Source organism: Bufo bufo, chromosome 2 (genome assembly GCF_905171765.1).
Source record: "Bufo bufo chromosome 2, aBufBuf1.1, whole genome shotgun sequence".
Taxonomy (NCBI): Eukaryota; Metazoa; Chordata; class Amphibia; order Anura; family Bufonidae; genus Bufo; species Bufo bufo.
In genome coordinates this window covers 786,100,607-786,113,861 of record NC_053390.1, presented here as the reverse complement: position 1 = coordinate 786,113,861, position 13,255 = coordinate 786,100,607, and the positions used below count along the sequence as shown (strand labels likewise).

General features: G+C 44.6%; 1 protein-coding gene across 8 annotated transcripts in view; it reads left to right on the top strand.

Annotated features, from left to right (window-relative positions):
• Positions 1 to 13,255, top strand: part of ADD1 (adducin 1) — a 96,116-nt gene that overhangs the window by 65,229 nt on the left and 17,632 nt on the right. For 4 of the 8 annotated variants that reach the window (XM_040419187.1, XM_040419191.1, XM_040419192.1 and 1 more), the window contains exons 11-15: positions 1,455 to 1,556; positions 2,961 to 3,050; positions 3,130 to 3,147; positions 5,205 to 5,297; positions 11,527 to 11,683. In XM_040419187.1, coding sequence (XP_040275121.1) covers positions 1,455 to 1,556; positions 2,961 to 3,050; positions 3,130 to 3,147; positions 5,205 to 5,297; positions 11,527 to 11,683 — 460 coding nt within the window. The remainder of the gene's footprint in view (positions 1 to 1,454; positions 1,557 to 2,960; positions 3,051 to 3,129; positions 3,148 to 5,204; positions 5,298 to 11,526; positions 11,684 to 13,255) is intronic. The other 4 variants (XM_040419190.1, XM_040419194.1, XM_040419195.1 and 1 more) reach the window with 2 other exon arrangements.

Here is a 13,255-nt window from a genome sequence, read left to right as displayed (position 1 = left end):
CGCTCTTTATTTCATTCTTAAGCAACTATTTAAATGGCTTTTTAGTTGCTCTGATTTGGCTGTTTTCCCGTGGAAAATGAAAAGTCCCCCCGTCCCCCCTTGCTGTTTTGTAGCTTCTTTGGTTTTGATCTTTGTTTTCTATGCAAACTTTGGTCATGCCCACTCGCTAAACACAATCATAGTGAATATCCCGTTTTGCACTAAGGGGTCCTATGAGATGCACTGGGTTCAGGTATCTCTCAGGACGGTCTGTGCAAAAGGATTGAACCCGGTGAGTGACTTGTATTGTGTTCCGCAGTCTTTTTATTTTATATATTTTTTTCTATTTTCTGCTTCCCACATTGCTTTAATATTTTTGTCGGGGAATTGAGTCAATGATATGTTGGCCTTTTACTTCCACAAACCATCATTGGTTGCAGTTCAGGCCTTAATCGCCTGCCATGCACGGTGATGGGGATAACACATGAAAAAAATAAATTTTGCAAATCCTTGGCAGGAAACATCAGGTTTCATTGTCTCCTCTCTTCTATAATTGGCAATAAAAGAAATTCTCTTGCAATTCTTTCTATTAGTTTTCCAGGAAGTAAGGAAACTGCACCGGTTAAAGGGAGTTGTCTAGGTCAGCCGCCCTTTTAGTTCACGCCAAGCTGTCGAGTCTCCCTTAACTGGCTGTAGCCGTGGACTGCAGACATCGGTCGGATAACCGTGGATCTCCATAGACTTTATTAGGGACTTTGCAACGCAAAACGTCTGCCCAGGTTATGCAGATTGTCAGGGTACCAAACCGCAAGAGCTGGCACTTCTCACCATATGGGAAGTGCAGACTCTGGTCCCTTAATTACAAGTTTCCAAAGTGCTTAAAGGGGTTGTCTTAACAGTACAGTATGGAGATCGAAAGAAAGCTTTCAGTGTTTATGTACACTGTGCCTGGAGGGGGCGTCTGAGAAGGAAGTCCGTGTGGTGAAGCTTCAGCCAATCACTGCAGAGCAGGAAGTGATGTCATAGCAGAGCAGGAAGTGATGTCATACCGCCGTCACCTGTGCATTCCAGTATCATGCAGGCTATTTCCTGTCCAAATCCTTTAATTTAGAGATCATCTTGGAAACTTGCATCCGAAGGGTCAGATGGGGCGATATGTTACATTATCCTAGTAGATCCATTACTAGTCTCAGTTTTGGCAGTTCACCTGTACAGATTGCCCAATAGTAAAATGTAAATATCTGTCCAAAGTGAGGTTTTAAAGTCCCCACCCAGTGCTCCGAGGTAATCGCTCAGAGCTGCCCGGGGTGAATCTCCTTTCTCTGTTTTTTTTTCTGCCCACGCGAGATTTCAGTGGCGGCAGCATAATCATTGGCTCAGTTTCCTACCTGACTTGTGACACGCATGACTAAACTATGTACATGTATGGATGTGATCTGCTTCATCTGACCATGTCACTGTTCTTCATCTTGCAGTGGACTAAAGAGGAAGGGCTTAGAACTGCCACCTCTGCCGTCCCTAACCTGTTTGTCCCTCTGAACACAGACCCCAAAGAAGTGCAAGAAATGAGGAACAAGGTAACGGTCACATTGTATTTTGGCCATGATGACATTGTACTTTATTGCATTGTGGTTTAGCCTGAACATATTACACACAGATTTTCCAGCATTGCAGGAATCAGTCATATCAAACCCTGACACGTCATTCAGCTTCGTCACTGAGCCGGCCTTTGGTCCCAGTAATCCTAGTAAAAACTCTTTCAGCCATCCTTTTACCCACTTGTTTTTTTAGGGAAAAAAAGCAGCATAATATTCAGTCAGAATCCATTTTCTTTTTTTTTTTTTCTTCATCGATCTAGAACGGGTAGGCAACCTCCGGCACTCCAGATGTTGTAAAACTACAACTCCCAGCATGCATACTTCCTCTGCTCTTCTCAGAACTCTCACAGAAATGAATGGAGCATGCTGGGAATTGTAGTTTTGCAACAGCTGGAGTGCCGAAGATTGCTGACCCCTGAATAGAATATGAAAGCTGAACTCAACTTTAGTGCTTTTCCACTTAGGGCCCATGCACACGACTTTGATCGGCCCAGGAAACCTGGTCTGTGTGTCTGCCGCATCTCCCGAGCCGACCACAGCTCTCCTGAAACAAACTGTCTGATTTTATAGCCCCATTATGAGTATCATAAATTACTATATCAGTGTACTCCCATCATCTTGCAATAGCCCTGCAATCAGATTACAAACTGATTATATCATAACTAAGATAGTCATTTCAGGTCAGGGGAGCCGTTGTCTGTTCAGCAGATATAAGAATCTTTTTATTTTATTTTTTCCTTCCTGCTACATGTGTTGCGCTGTGTTTTGCAGCAAATGCACCACATCTGAACTCCCCTTAGGCAGTTTTGATACACCAGTTCCAAAATATCTTCCTTACTATACAGACACATGGCTTCTAAGGATGAGCGAAGCGAGCTTTCGGATCCTAGTGCCGAAGTCGCTTTGCTCAAAACTTCACCTTAATGCTGTAGATCCGGAGATCCGTCTCCGTGCAGCATTTAAAATGTACGGCCTCCGACGAGGCAAAGTCTGTTATTCTCAAAGTCTCTCGAGACTTCGAATAACTTCGGTATTAGATTATTTTTTTTTAAACTGGAAAGTAGGGATGAGCGAATTTCTGTTTTCAAGTTCGGGTTATCTAAGAATGCCGTTATGGATTCCGCCACCACGGATCATGAGTTATGGTCCATGGTAGCGGAATCCATAACGGAATTCTTAGATAAGCATGTCCCACGTTTATATTGTGAGCAACGATAAAGTGCAAATGGACTTGTCTGTTCTCCTGTGTAATGGTAATGATGATAAAAGCGGCCTTTATGCCGATCAGTCTCTTTCTTGTAAGACTTTCGACAAGTGCCACATTTCCTGTAGTGTACTAATCAATGTATTGGTTATTCCTCTCCTTTTTCTTTTGTGTCTCAGATCAGAGATCAGAATTTACAAGACATTAAAACCGCCGGCCCTCAGTCCCAGGTCCTCTGTGGCGGCATGATGGACAGAAGTGTAGCACAGGTCAGTTTCCGTCCCTGCAGTATTTCCGATGCAGCGAGTCTTTTCTTCCATCACTCTAACCATATTCTTTAATTAACAGAGACTATCTGTGTACAAGGTAAGTGCTCGAGGCCGCTTTCTTTACTTTGCAAACCTGCGTAGTGTATAATATTAGACACAAGTGGCTTTGGTGTGTGGGGTACAAGCATGGCCGTCACAGACGCTTCTGGCGCCATCGCTCAATGCCATGCATGATAGAGCTTCTTAATGACCCCCCCAAGACAGACACTCTTCTCCTCCTAATGTTCAGGATACTAAACCTCTCCAGTGGAGGAAAGGTTTAAAATGGGGGAAAAAGGGAGAAATCTAAGTGCTTCACAGCTCCAGTTCTCAAATAGCCCAAGATGACACAATATGAGGAGAACCCGTATAGAAGAACATCTGTGGTAATGACTTGTGCGTGATTCAATTCACATGTGCTGACATGACCTGGGGGTTCTTGGACTTGAGAAGCACATGGGCCTTCTGATACAACATTTCAAGCAAGGCTTCATTGGTTTAGACCCTTTGTCAGACTTCCGGGAATGGAGATCACTACCTCTAAAGAGGTTTGGGCGAGTTAGTGTTGCAAAATGGCGGCAGCTTGTGGATTCCACAATTCACATCTGAAAAGATGTGGATTTCCCTTTTATTGATATTTTTCTTTATATATTTTCTCTTTTCCGTGGGTTTCATGCTTGTAAATGAACATGGTGCATGTTTGCCAGCAGTAGTTTGCACCTGAGATGGCAGATCTGCAGCATATACATCTGCTGTTGGCACTTCTGCTGTAAATACATGGGCGGTACTGGCCAATAATATGTAGACCAGACAGTGCGTTAGATCCCTGCAAACTTGTGCCTAAAGCCGGCCATACACACGAGTGCGATCTCTCCCGGCCCTCCCACACACATGCATGCATATACAGTGTATTGAATGAGGAGAGGGATCAGGCATTTAAATGCAACGTGGTGACGTCAGCTGGGCGAGAGTCAGGAGGCCACCATACACATGAAGGGGCATTTACACCACGTCGACGAGCACGCGATTATCGGAAAAGGAAGTGTCTCTTGTTCAGTGGAGGTGAAGAGCTGTATTTACAAGCCGTGATCTCCTCCACTGTATGAGATTGAGAGATGGCTACTGCTATCACTCGTCTTCACTACGTCATTGTTTCTGGGCAGCAGATCCCTGTTTCACACCGCGCGATCTGATGACTGTGTTTGCACCAAAGATCATTTCACCCTCTGAACGAGCCTTTTGCTTGTTCATCTGGTGATCTGCTGCACCCTTAGGCAAGGGCTACACGGCGACACCTGTCACGGCCAGGATCGCCGAGTAGCGGTGATCCCATAGAAATGGATCGGAACTCCGCGGCAGTCGCAAGAAATCCAGCCTTGTTGGTATCATGTGACTGCCGCAGCGATCCCATGCATCAGTGATCCTGGCCATGACAGGTGTCGCGTGACCAGTGTCGCCCTTGCCTTATTCTGGGCAGATTATCGGGAACAAACATTTGTATGAGCGCTCGTGTGCGACAATTGGGCAGTGTAAATGGGCCATTCGATGTTTCTACCTAGCTACTCCCTTGTCACGTTTCAGACTTTGACCCATTGGTTCTCTTTTCCTGGGAGATACCTCTTTGCATGCCTAACTACTGTAATGTATATGGCCAGGCGTAACCACAAAGGACAATCTTCTGTTGTGTCCCTTATCTCTTCTGTCTCCTGACTATCTGTGATTTAAAAAGTTAATTTTGTGCAGACTGCAGCCAGATAAGCTGTAATGACTGCAGTGATGACATTTATTGCAGCTACAGAGATATCTGCAATAAAGCGCGGTCACGGCGGCGTTGGCTTGTCTAGAAATGTATTCTGCTTGTCGCCTAGTTCTGTGTGTGATCACATACATAACTAGGACTCATGTCTCCTTGTAGCGATGGGTGCACTCCATTCCCATCACCCAATTCTTCTTCACCAAGTCTGAGCCTTTTGCAGTCATTGTCACGTTTCTGTTGCTGCGCGCATGCTCCGGCCTCATTGCTGCCCTGTCCACTTGCATGTTGGCTCCCATCTGTAGTGTTATGTGGTGTATATGAGGTCTGGTCTGCTGTGTTTACTCCATTTACTGTTTCAGGACGCGCCTCTTTCAGACTGTTCGGAAACTATTGACGGGTTCGATCTGTCAGAGCAGGCCTTTAGTCCAGCTAAAATCTACTCAGTTAGAAAGGTATATACAGCCCTGTTCTTATTTTGGGACTATGGGGAGCGGACTTGTACACCCATTTATATCGTATATATTTACATGGCTGGGGTAAATTATTTTTTTTTTTGTGCCTGTTAGCAAATTTAATGGTTTACTATACCTAAAGGGTGACGACATTTCATCATGGTAGACGGGGCTTGTGGCATAGCAGCGCCACTACTGTGTGGTTTCCCCCCCCCCCCAGCCACACTAAACTGTTAAATTGCATCTCAGTCCAACTGGTTGCATATGACAGTCCGGACGACCTCAGAATCGTTCCCCTCCTAGACAGTAGAGTTGTATATAAGATTGGGGCCATCTGGCAGGATAAGGTCACTTCACGTGTGAGCCTTAGCTGATGCACTGCCTCATATTTTATAGGCTACATGTATGTAGACTTCTCATGTTACAGGACATTTGTTGGGATTATCCATAACAATTAGCCTCTGCCACAAGATGTTGTAATATAACTTTAGCTTTTTTATTTGTAGCTTTTTTTTGTAGTTTTGCTGTCTGTGTTGCTCTTTGTCTTCATTTTTTACCCTAAAAGGGAATCTGTCATGTCATTTTCACCTATATAACTAGCAGCATTGCCCCCAAAAAGATTGCAAACTCTGTGTCTTAATTCCAAGTCCAGAAAAAGTGCATTTATTCTGCTGGGAAACGGCTCCCAAGTGCCCAGCTGGGTGGGGTTAGCTGTTCTCTGTGTGCCCACAGCAAACCAGACTTTTATAAAGAGAGGAGGGCTCTCATAGCTGCTCCTATCCTGGGATGGGTAGCAGCTAAAGTTGTGGTCTTGTTTGAAAAATGGCATTTCAAGTTTTCAGATAGTACCAGAATCACAGCAGTATATCTATTACATCTGAAGATATAGCTGTTAGAAATTAAGTCAGGAATAAAATCTGTGAAACTTGTCAACTGCATTCTCTGCCATACGGCTTTCTAACAGCTATATCTTCCGATGTAGTGGATATAATGTTGTGATGCTGGTATTGTTTGAAAACTTGGGATGCTCATCTCTAGCTGCTACCAGTCCCAAGATATGAGCAGCTAAAGCAGCCCTCCTCTCTTCTTAAGTCTGGTTTTGGGCACAGGGAACAGCTAACCCCAGCCGGACACTTGGAAGCTGTTTTCCAGCAGAATAAGGGTCCATTCACACGTCCGCAACAGTTTTGCGGTCTGAAAATTGCAGATCTGCAAAACACGGACACCGGACTGCACATGGTCGGCACTATAATTGAAATGCCTTTTCTTGTCCGTGGCTGCGGACAAGAATAGGACACGTTCTATTTTTTTGCTGGGCCGCGGAACGGGAGTGTGGATGCGGACAGCACACTGTGCGGTGTCCGCATCTTTTGCGGCCTGATTGAAAATGAATCAATCAATTTTGCGGAACAGATGCCGACCCATTTTGCGGACGTGTGAATGGACCCTAAAAGCACTTTTCCTGGACGTGGATTAAAGACACAAAATGCACACCGGTATGTTTGGGGTGTGTTTGCAATCTTCTGTGGGGCAATGCTTTTAGTTATATAGGCGAAAATGATGTGACAGATTACACTTTATACCAAGAGGAAATATCCGCAGGGGTCACATTAGAAATCTTCCTGCACGCTGCATCACGGGCCTACATTTGTCATATATGCCAGAAAAAGCTCCTTGCATAAATGTCAGAGTGTCAGCATATCTTTCTCAGTACAGAGACGAAGAACAAAAAATTCTGCACAGTATTTTATTTTATTTTTTTAACTTTTTAAATTATTTTATTTTTAAATTTCTGCATTTAGGAGAAATAGGTGTTTTTCAAAGTTATGCAAATCAGGTCTTAAGTGCACTGTAGGTGGGTCCTAGGCACTTGGAGAATTTTAGCTCCTCCCCTTCACTCGATTTGACAGGACCAGGTGGTTTGGGGGGTGAGGTGTCCAGGGAAGCAGAGAGGAGAAGCTAACGTGCACATAGCAGAGAGAGGGCCTGTCCTTGTTGCACTTAAAGGGGTTGGCCACTCTCTGGTTACTGTTGACCAGTGTGTTAGTAAGATAATAGTACGGCACTTACTAATATAGACGTTTTTGATGTCCTGCACCATTTCATAAGCCGCGCTTATGCAAATCTTCTGGGCTGTCTGCCGAGAGGTCTTGCCCATAGGATGGTCCCGGATGGAGGATCAATTGACCAGACTCCTCCATTCAAACACAGTACATGGGCAGATTCAATGTATTTGAGTGATGTCCGGTCACATGACAAGAACTCTGAGGACAGCTCAAGACATGGCCAACGAGGGAGCATACCTTATGAAATATAGAAAATCGTGCAGCTTGTCAGCAAAGTTTATATTAGTAAGAGCAATATAATCATCCTACAAACTCATCGGTCAACAGTAGCCAGAAAGTGGCCAACCCCTTTAAGCCAGAATTTACATGTTGTTTTTAAAAATACTTATTTCTTCTAGACGCAGCACTGGATGGGGAAGAAAGGTATATTTTAATCAGCAGGGTCAGCTCTACCAGGCATTATGGATGGTTTAATAGGGTTGATGCTGCTCACAGATGCCCTTTTAAATAAAATGGGACCATATGGATAACGTGTGCCAATACAATGGCATATGTCAGAACCTTCCGCCAGGCAGTCCTTCCAAAGTACTGTATACCACCTCCGCACCGCAAAAAAAAAAAAAAAAGAACATGTTCTATTTTTTTTTTTGAGGTGCGGACGGATCACGGATCCATTCAAAATGAATGGGTCTGCATCCGTCTGCGGAAACCGTATGGACAGTGCCCATGCATTGGGGACCGCCAATCGCACGGCCGTGTGCATGAGCCCTAAGGGTGTATTTACACACAAGTATTTTACAGCTATATCTGGCTGCACATTTGTTAACTTGCCACAAACTATCATTGACCCAATACCGAGCTTTCTTGGGATTATAAATTGTGAAGAATCTGAAGACTGGTTTTCTGTAAAGAACAGATTTTCTGTAGTAGTACTCTCTATATTGGATCATTTAAACATGCAATAGGTGGATGCAGGACGGACGACCCTCCATATTGAATTGGCTCTTGGAGTTCTAATTAGTTCAGACAGCAATTTGCTCAACTAACACGTAAAGCATATGTAGATTTATCCCAAATTTTGGGTAAAAGGGCTGCCACTACATGACAGCACGTGTTCAGAGTTGATGTGATAGTTACATATGGAAGATAATGGCCTTAGCATTTGTCAGGATGTAAGTAAGTGACAATGTCACAGATGTCACATCATCCTCTTTACATTCACGACCGGTCATTTCTGCTTTTGGTAAGCATGATGGCAGTGTGCGCCATCCAAAATGCAACATCCCGCATGGAAGTTTAGCTGCCTCCTTTATGGTTGCATGCATCTAAACATGCCCTGTTCTAGTGTAATGCTGATCTGCTCTTGCATGGCACTTGGAGCCTTCCGTTCATCGATTTTAGTGTTATAACACTTTTTATACTTCAGTTTTTTGTATGGGAAATACAAGAACATTTTGTAGTGTTCTCACTAGGGCTGAGCGATTTTACGAAAATCAAAATCATGATTGATTGAAAATTTTACCTTGATTATGATAACTACTATGGTGTTTTTTTTTCTTTTCTTTTTTTTCCTCTAATAGTCCACTGTCAACAGTTTGAGCAGTGGGGGGATGAGGGTATGGTTAGAGCGGTAGGGGGAGACAGATGCGGTTGGAGCGGTGGCGGGGGGCGGGCAATGCAGGGTGCAGATGCAGTTGGAGCTGTGAAGAGAGGCAAGTACAGTTGGAGCGGTGGGGGTCAGATGCGGTTGGATCGGTTGGCTGAGGCAGGTACGGTTGGGTCGGTGGGGGGAGGCGGGTACGGTTGGGTCGGTGGGGGGAGGCGGGTACGGTTGGGTCGGTGGGGGGAGGCGGGTACGGTTGGGTCGGTGGGGGGAGGCGGGTACGGTTGGGTCGGTGGGGGGAGGCAGGTAGGGTTTGGGTCGGTGGGGGGAGGCAGGTAGGGTTTGGGTCGGTGGGGGGAGGCAGGTAGGGTTTGGGTCGGTGGGGGGAGGCAGGTAGGGTTTGGGTCGGTGGGGGGAGGCGGGTAGGGTTTGGGTCGGTGGGGGGAGGCAGGTAGGGTTTGGGTCGGTGGGGGGAGGCAGGTAGGGTTTGGGTCGGTGGGGGGAGGCAGGTAGGGTTTGGGTCGGTGGGGGGAGGCAGGTAGGGTTGGGTCGGTGGGGGGAGGAGCCTGACAACCATCTAAAGAGCAGAGGAAGGGAAACTCTGAGTAGAGCAGCGCCGGCTGTAACCAGAATAATTGAAATAATTGACATGGTCAATTTAATGTTGACTTAACCAAAATTTAAATGCAGTCTGATTTATTTTTCAATGAACCACCCAGCCCTAGTTCTCACCTACATGCAGTGATGAAGTACACTTCTCCTTTACCTGCATTCTCAGAGTATAATCTTGACAACGTTGCGGCTACCACTCAGAAGGTGGACCTATAACAGTTTGCTAAAATACTGTTCAGACTAAACAGTCAGACGCATCCACGTGAATACTGACTGACTGATAAAGGGATGTTTTATGTTAATCGCTAATGGACCTTTCTGGGTTCTAGATAGTGATGAACCATCTTCATCTGAATCATATGCCGGGTTACAGCAGTTTGGCTCCCATTCACAGCTGATCGGCGGGGTGCCTGGTATCAGACCCCATCAATATATAGCCTTAGGATGGCTCATAAATATCTAGAACCTAGACAACTCCTTTTAACGCATTGCCTTCTTTTTTACTGTTTTCTTTTCCTTTTCACCCATTGTGGAACAGTCAGAAGGATACTAAATGTCCTGGGCCAAACATACTATATGTGCAGCTTATACATGTTAGGGTACACGTAAAGGGTTAAACTAATTAATTGCATGGCTTACAATTACTGGTGGATTGCAAGCCCAAGAGAAATTTGATTATATGTGGTAGATTTGCTAGACGCATACAAGGATGATGGCTCTGATAGGGCTTTGGATACCATTGCACCAATATTATTATTTGTCTTTTCCATTGGTCATTTGCTTCTTAAATGCAAAATTAAAGGGGTATTCCAGTTGTTACAAGTTAGGCCAGCCGCTCTTTTCATTTCAGGGGGCTCTGAGGAGTATGGGGGGGCCCCCATTCTCATGATCATTGTGGGTCCAGGCAGTAGAACCCCACTGATCTAATAGTTATCTCCTATCCCGTGGATAGGGGATAACATAACCACTGGAATATTCCTTTAGGCAATCTGCACAGAACTGGCCTAGTATTTTGCTGGTGTAGAGTGTGTGTAACTCCTTCACCTAGTTAATAGTACTGCTGCTTTTGACATAGATCTGGCATCAAGCTGCTTCTGGCTCTGTAAGTGCTCTCTGCTGTAGCCCTCCCTTCTCTCAGTGTAAGGGTTCATGCACATGACCGTTGGATGTTTTGTGGTCTGCAAATTGCGGATCCGCAAAACACGGATACCAGCCGTCTGCATTCCACATTTTGAGGAACGGAACAGCCGGCCCCTAATAGAACAGTCCTATCATTGTCTGTAATGCGGACAAGAATAGGACATGTTCTGTTTTGTGTTGTTTTTGTTTTTTTTGCAGAACTGCAATGGACACAGAATGCCACAGAGTCATTTCCTTATTTTTGCTGCCTCATTAAAGTGAATGATTCTGCATGGTGGCCGCAAAAAAGAAAACGGAACAGACACAGTGAAATAAATATGTTCATGTGCCTTTGATGCTTTCAGCAGCGAGGGGCAGGAGGTTGTACACAACTGATCAGAGTGTGGGGAACTCATTGAGGGGTAGATCACATGGCTTGTATTGCATCACAGTATAGATTGGGAGGAAAGCACAATAATGGCAGTTTGCAGGGGATTTAATCGCATACAGTAGTCTATCAGTTTGGGGAAGAGGAGAGCATTCACAACAGCAGGGAGAAAGGAATCGCGCACTCCGCAGCTTCAGTGACGGTCAGTATATGAGAGAGCAGATCTCTCTCATGATATGTAGAAAGAGAAATCAGTCCAGGAATGAAGCTGTGCTGGTACATGAGAGCTAGTGACGGCAGCAGCATCCTGGACACACAGGCTTTACATGCAGTTCTGTTTTAAATTATATATTGATTGACGGTTACGCTGATTATTATTTCTATCGCCTAATTTGTATGCAGTGATTTTAAACACGTTACTCTCCTTTAAAACTTTTCCAGGGAGAGCTGATTACAGCTTCAAAAGCAATTATTGAGAAAGAGTACCAGCCAAGGGTCATAATCAGCACAGCCGGGCCAAATCCCTTCAACAAACTGACGGACCGAGAGCTGGAAGAGTATCGGCAGGAAGTGGAGCGCAAGCAGAAAGATGCTGAAGGTTTGTTTCTGAATGATGCACATAAATGTGGCGGCATTGTACAAGATAAAATGACGTGTGCTGTGTAAAGGAAACAAAGTACACGTACAGGCATTTCCTATACTGGGGGGGGGTTAATACTTTTTTTTGTAGCGCAGGCTTCTTTTGATTCATCAGTGGGACGAATGAGAACAAAACTTCAGATATTGTGCATAATATTTAAGCAATTACATGCAATATTCTGTTATCTCAGTGCATCAAAGACATTGGGGTGTTCTTGTCTACATAGAAGGCAATGATGCATCCAGTGAATGGCACAGGAGCTCTGATACACAGCCATTATATCGCTGCAGCGGCTAGAACCAGAGTTGTCTCTGCCAGCTCATCTGTGCCCTGCAACGGTGGTTAAAGGCCCCCGTTCTGCCATCAGTATCTGCCTGTAAGGGCTCATGCACACAAACGTACTTTCATTCTGCTTCCATTCCTTTTTTTTTTTTTTTTTTTTTTTTTTTTTTTTTTTGGCGGACCGTATGCGGAATCATTCACTTCAATGGGTCCACAAAAACAACGGAAGGTACTCCGTGTGCATTCCGTTTCCGTATTTCCATTCCGCTAAGAAGTAGTGCTTGTCCTATTATTGTCTGCAAATCACGGTCTGATTCTTCAAGTCAATGATTCCGCAGAAAATATGGAACGTACACAGAACACATCCGTATTTCGCGGATCCATACTGTAGAAATGCTATGCTCAGCCCATATTGCTCATGTGTTTGGTGATTAATAAGTTACTGTTTCCGATCCGCAAAAAACGGATCGCATGCGAAAACCATACGGATATGTTTTGTGGAATAACGGAAAGGAAGAGGACCTAAATCGGAGAAAAAAAACTAAAAAAACTCGGATACGGAACAACGGATCCGTGAAAAACGGACTTAACACTGATAAATACTTAGTATTCCAGATCATTATATAAGCCACCAAAGGATTTCTGTTTCTAGAAGTGAGGAGAAGCACTTTAACATTTAATAGAACCGAAAATGTCTCCCAAACAAATAAGAAAACAAAAAAAATTATATCGCCATAGAAAAAAAGATAGCACTTTACTTAAGGCTACTTTCACATCTGCGCTTTCTCTTTCCGCTATTGAGATCCGTCATAGGATCTCAATAGGGGGGGGGGAAACGCTTCCGTTTTGTCCCCATTCATTGTCAATGGGGACAAAACTGAACTGAATGAAACTGGCTGCACCAGAATGCATTCCCTTCCCTTTGGTTGCGTCCCCATCGCGGACAGAATGACGCTGCAAGTAGCTTTTCTGTCCGCGATGTGGTGCAGAGCAAGATGGATCCGTCCTGACACACAATGTAAGTGAATGGGGACAGATCCGTTTTCTCTGACTTTCAGTGGTGTTCATGACGGATCCGTTTTGGCTATGTTACAGATAACACAACCGGATCCGTTCATAACGGATGCAGATGGTTGTATTATTATGATGGAAGCATTTTTGCTGATTCAGCAAAAAATGCTGGTGTGAAAGTAGCCTAAAACATCATGTATGGTGTCAAAAGTTTAGCCAAAAAAAAACTTGCAACCC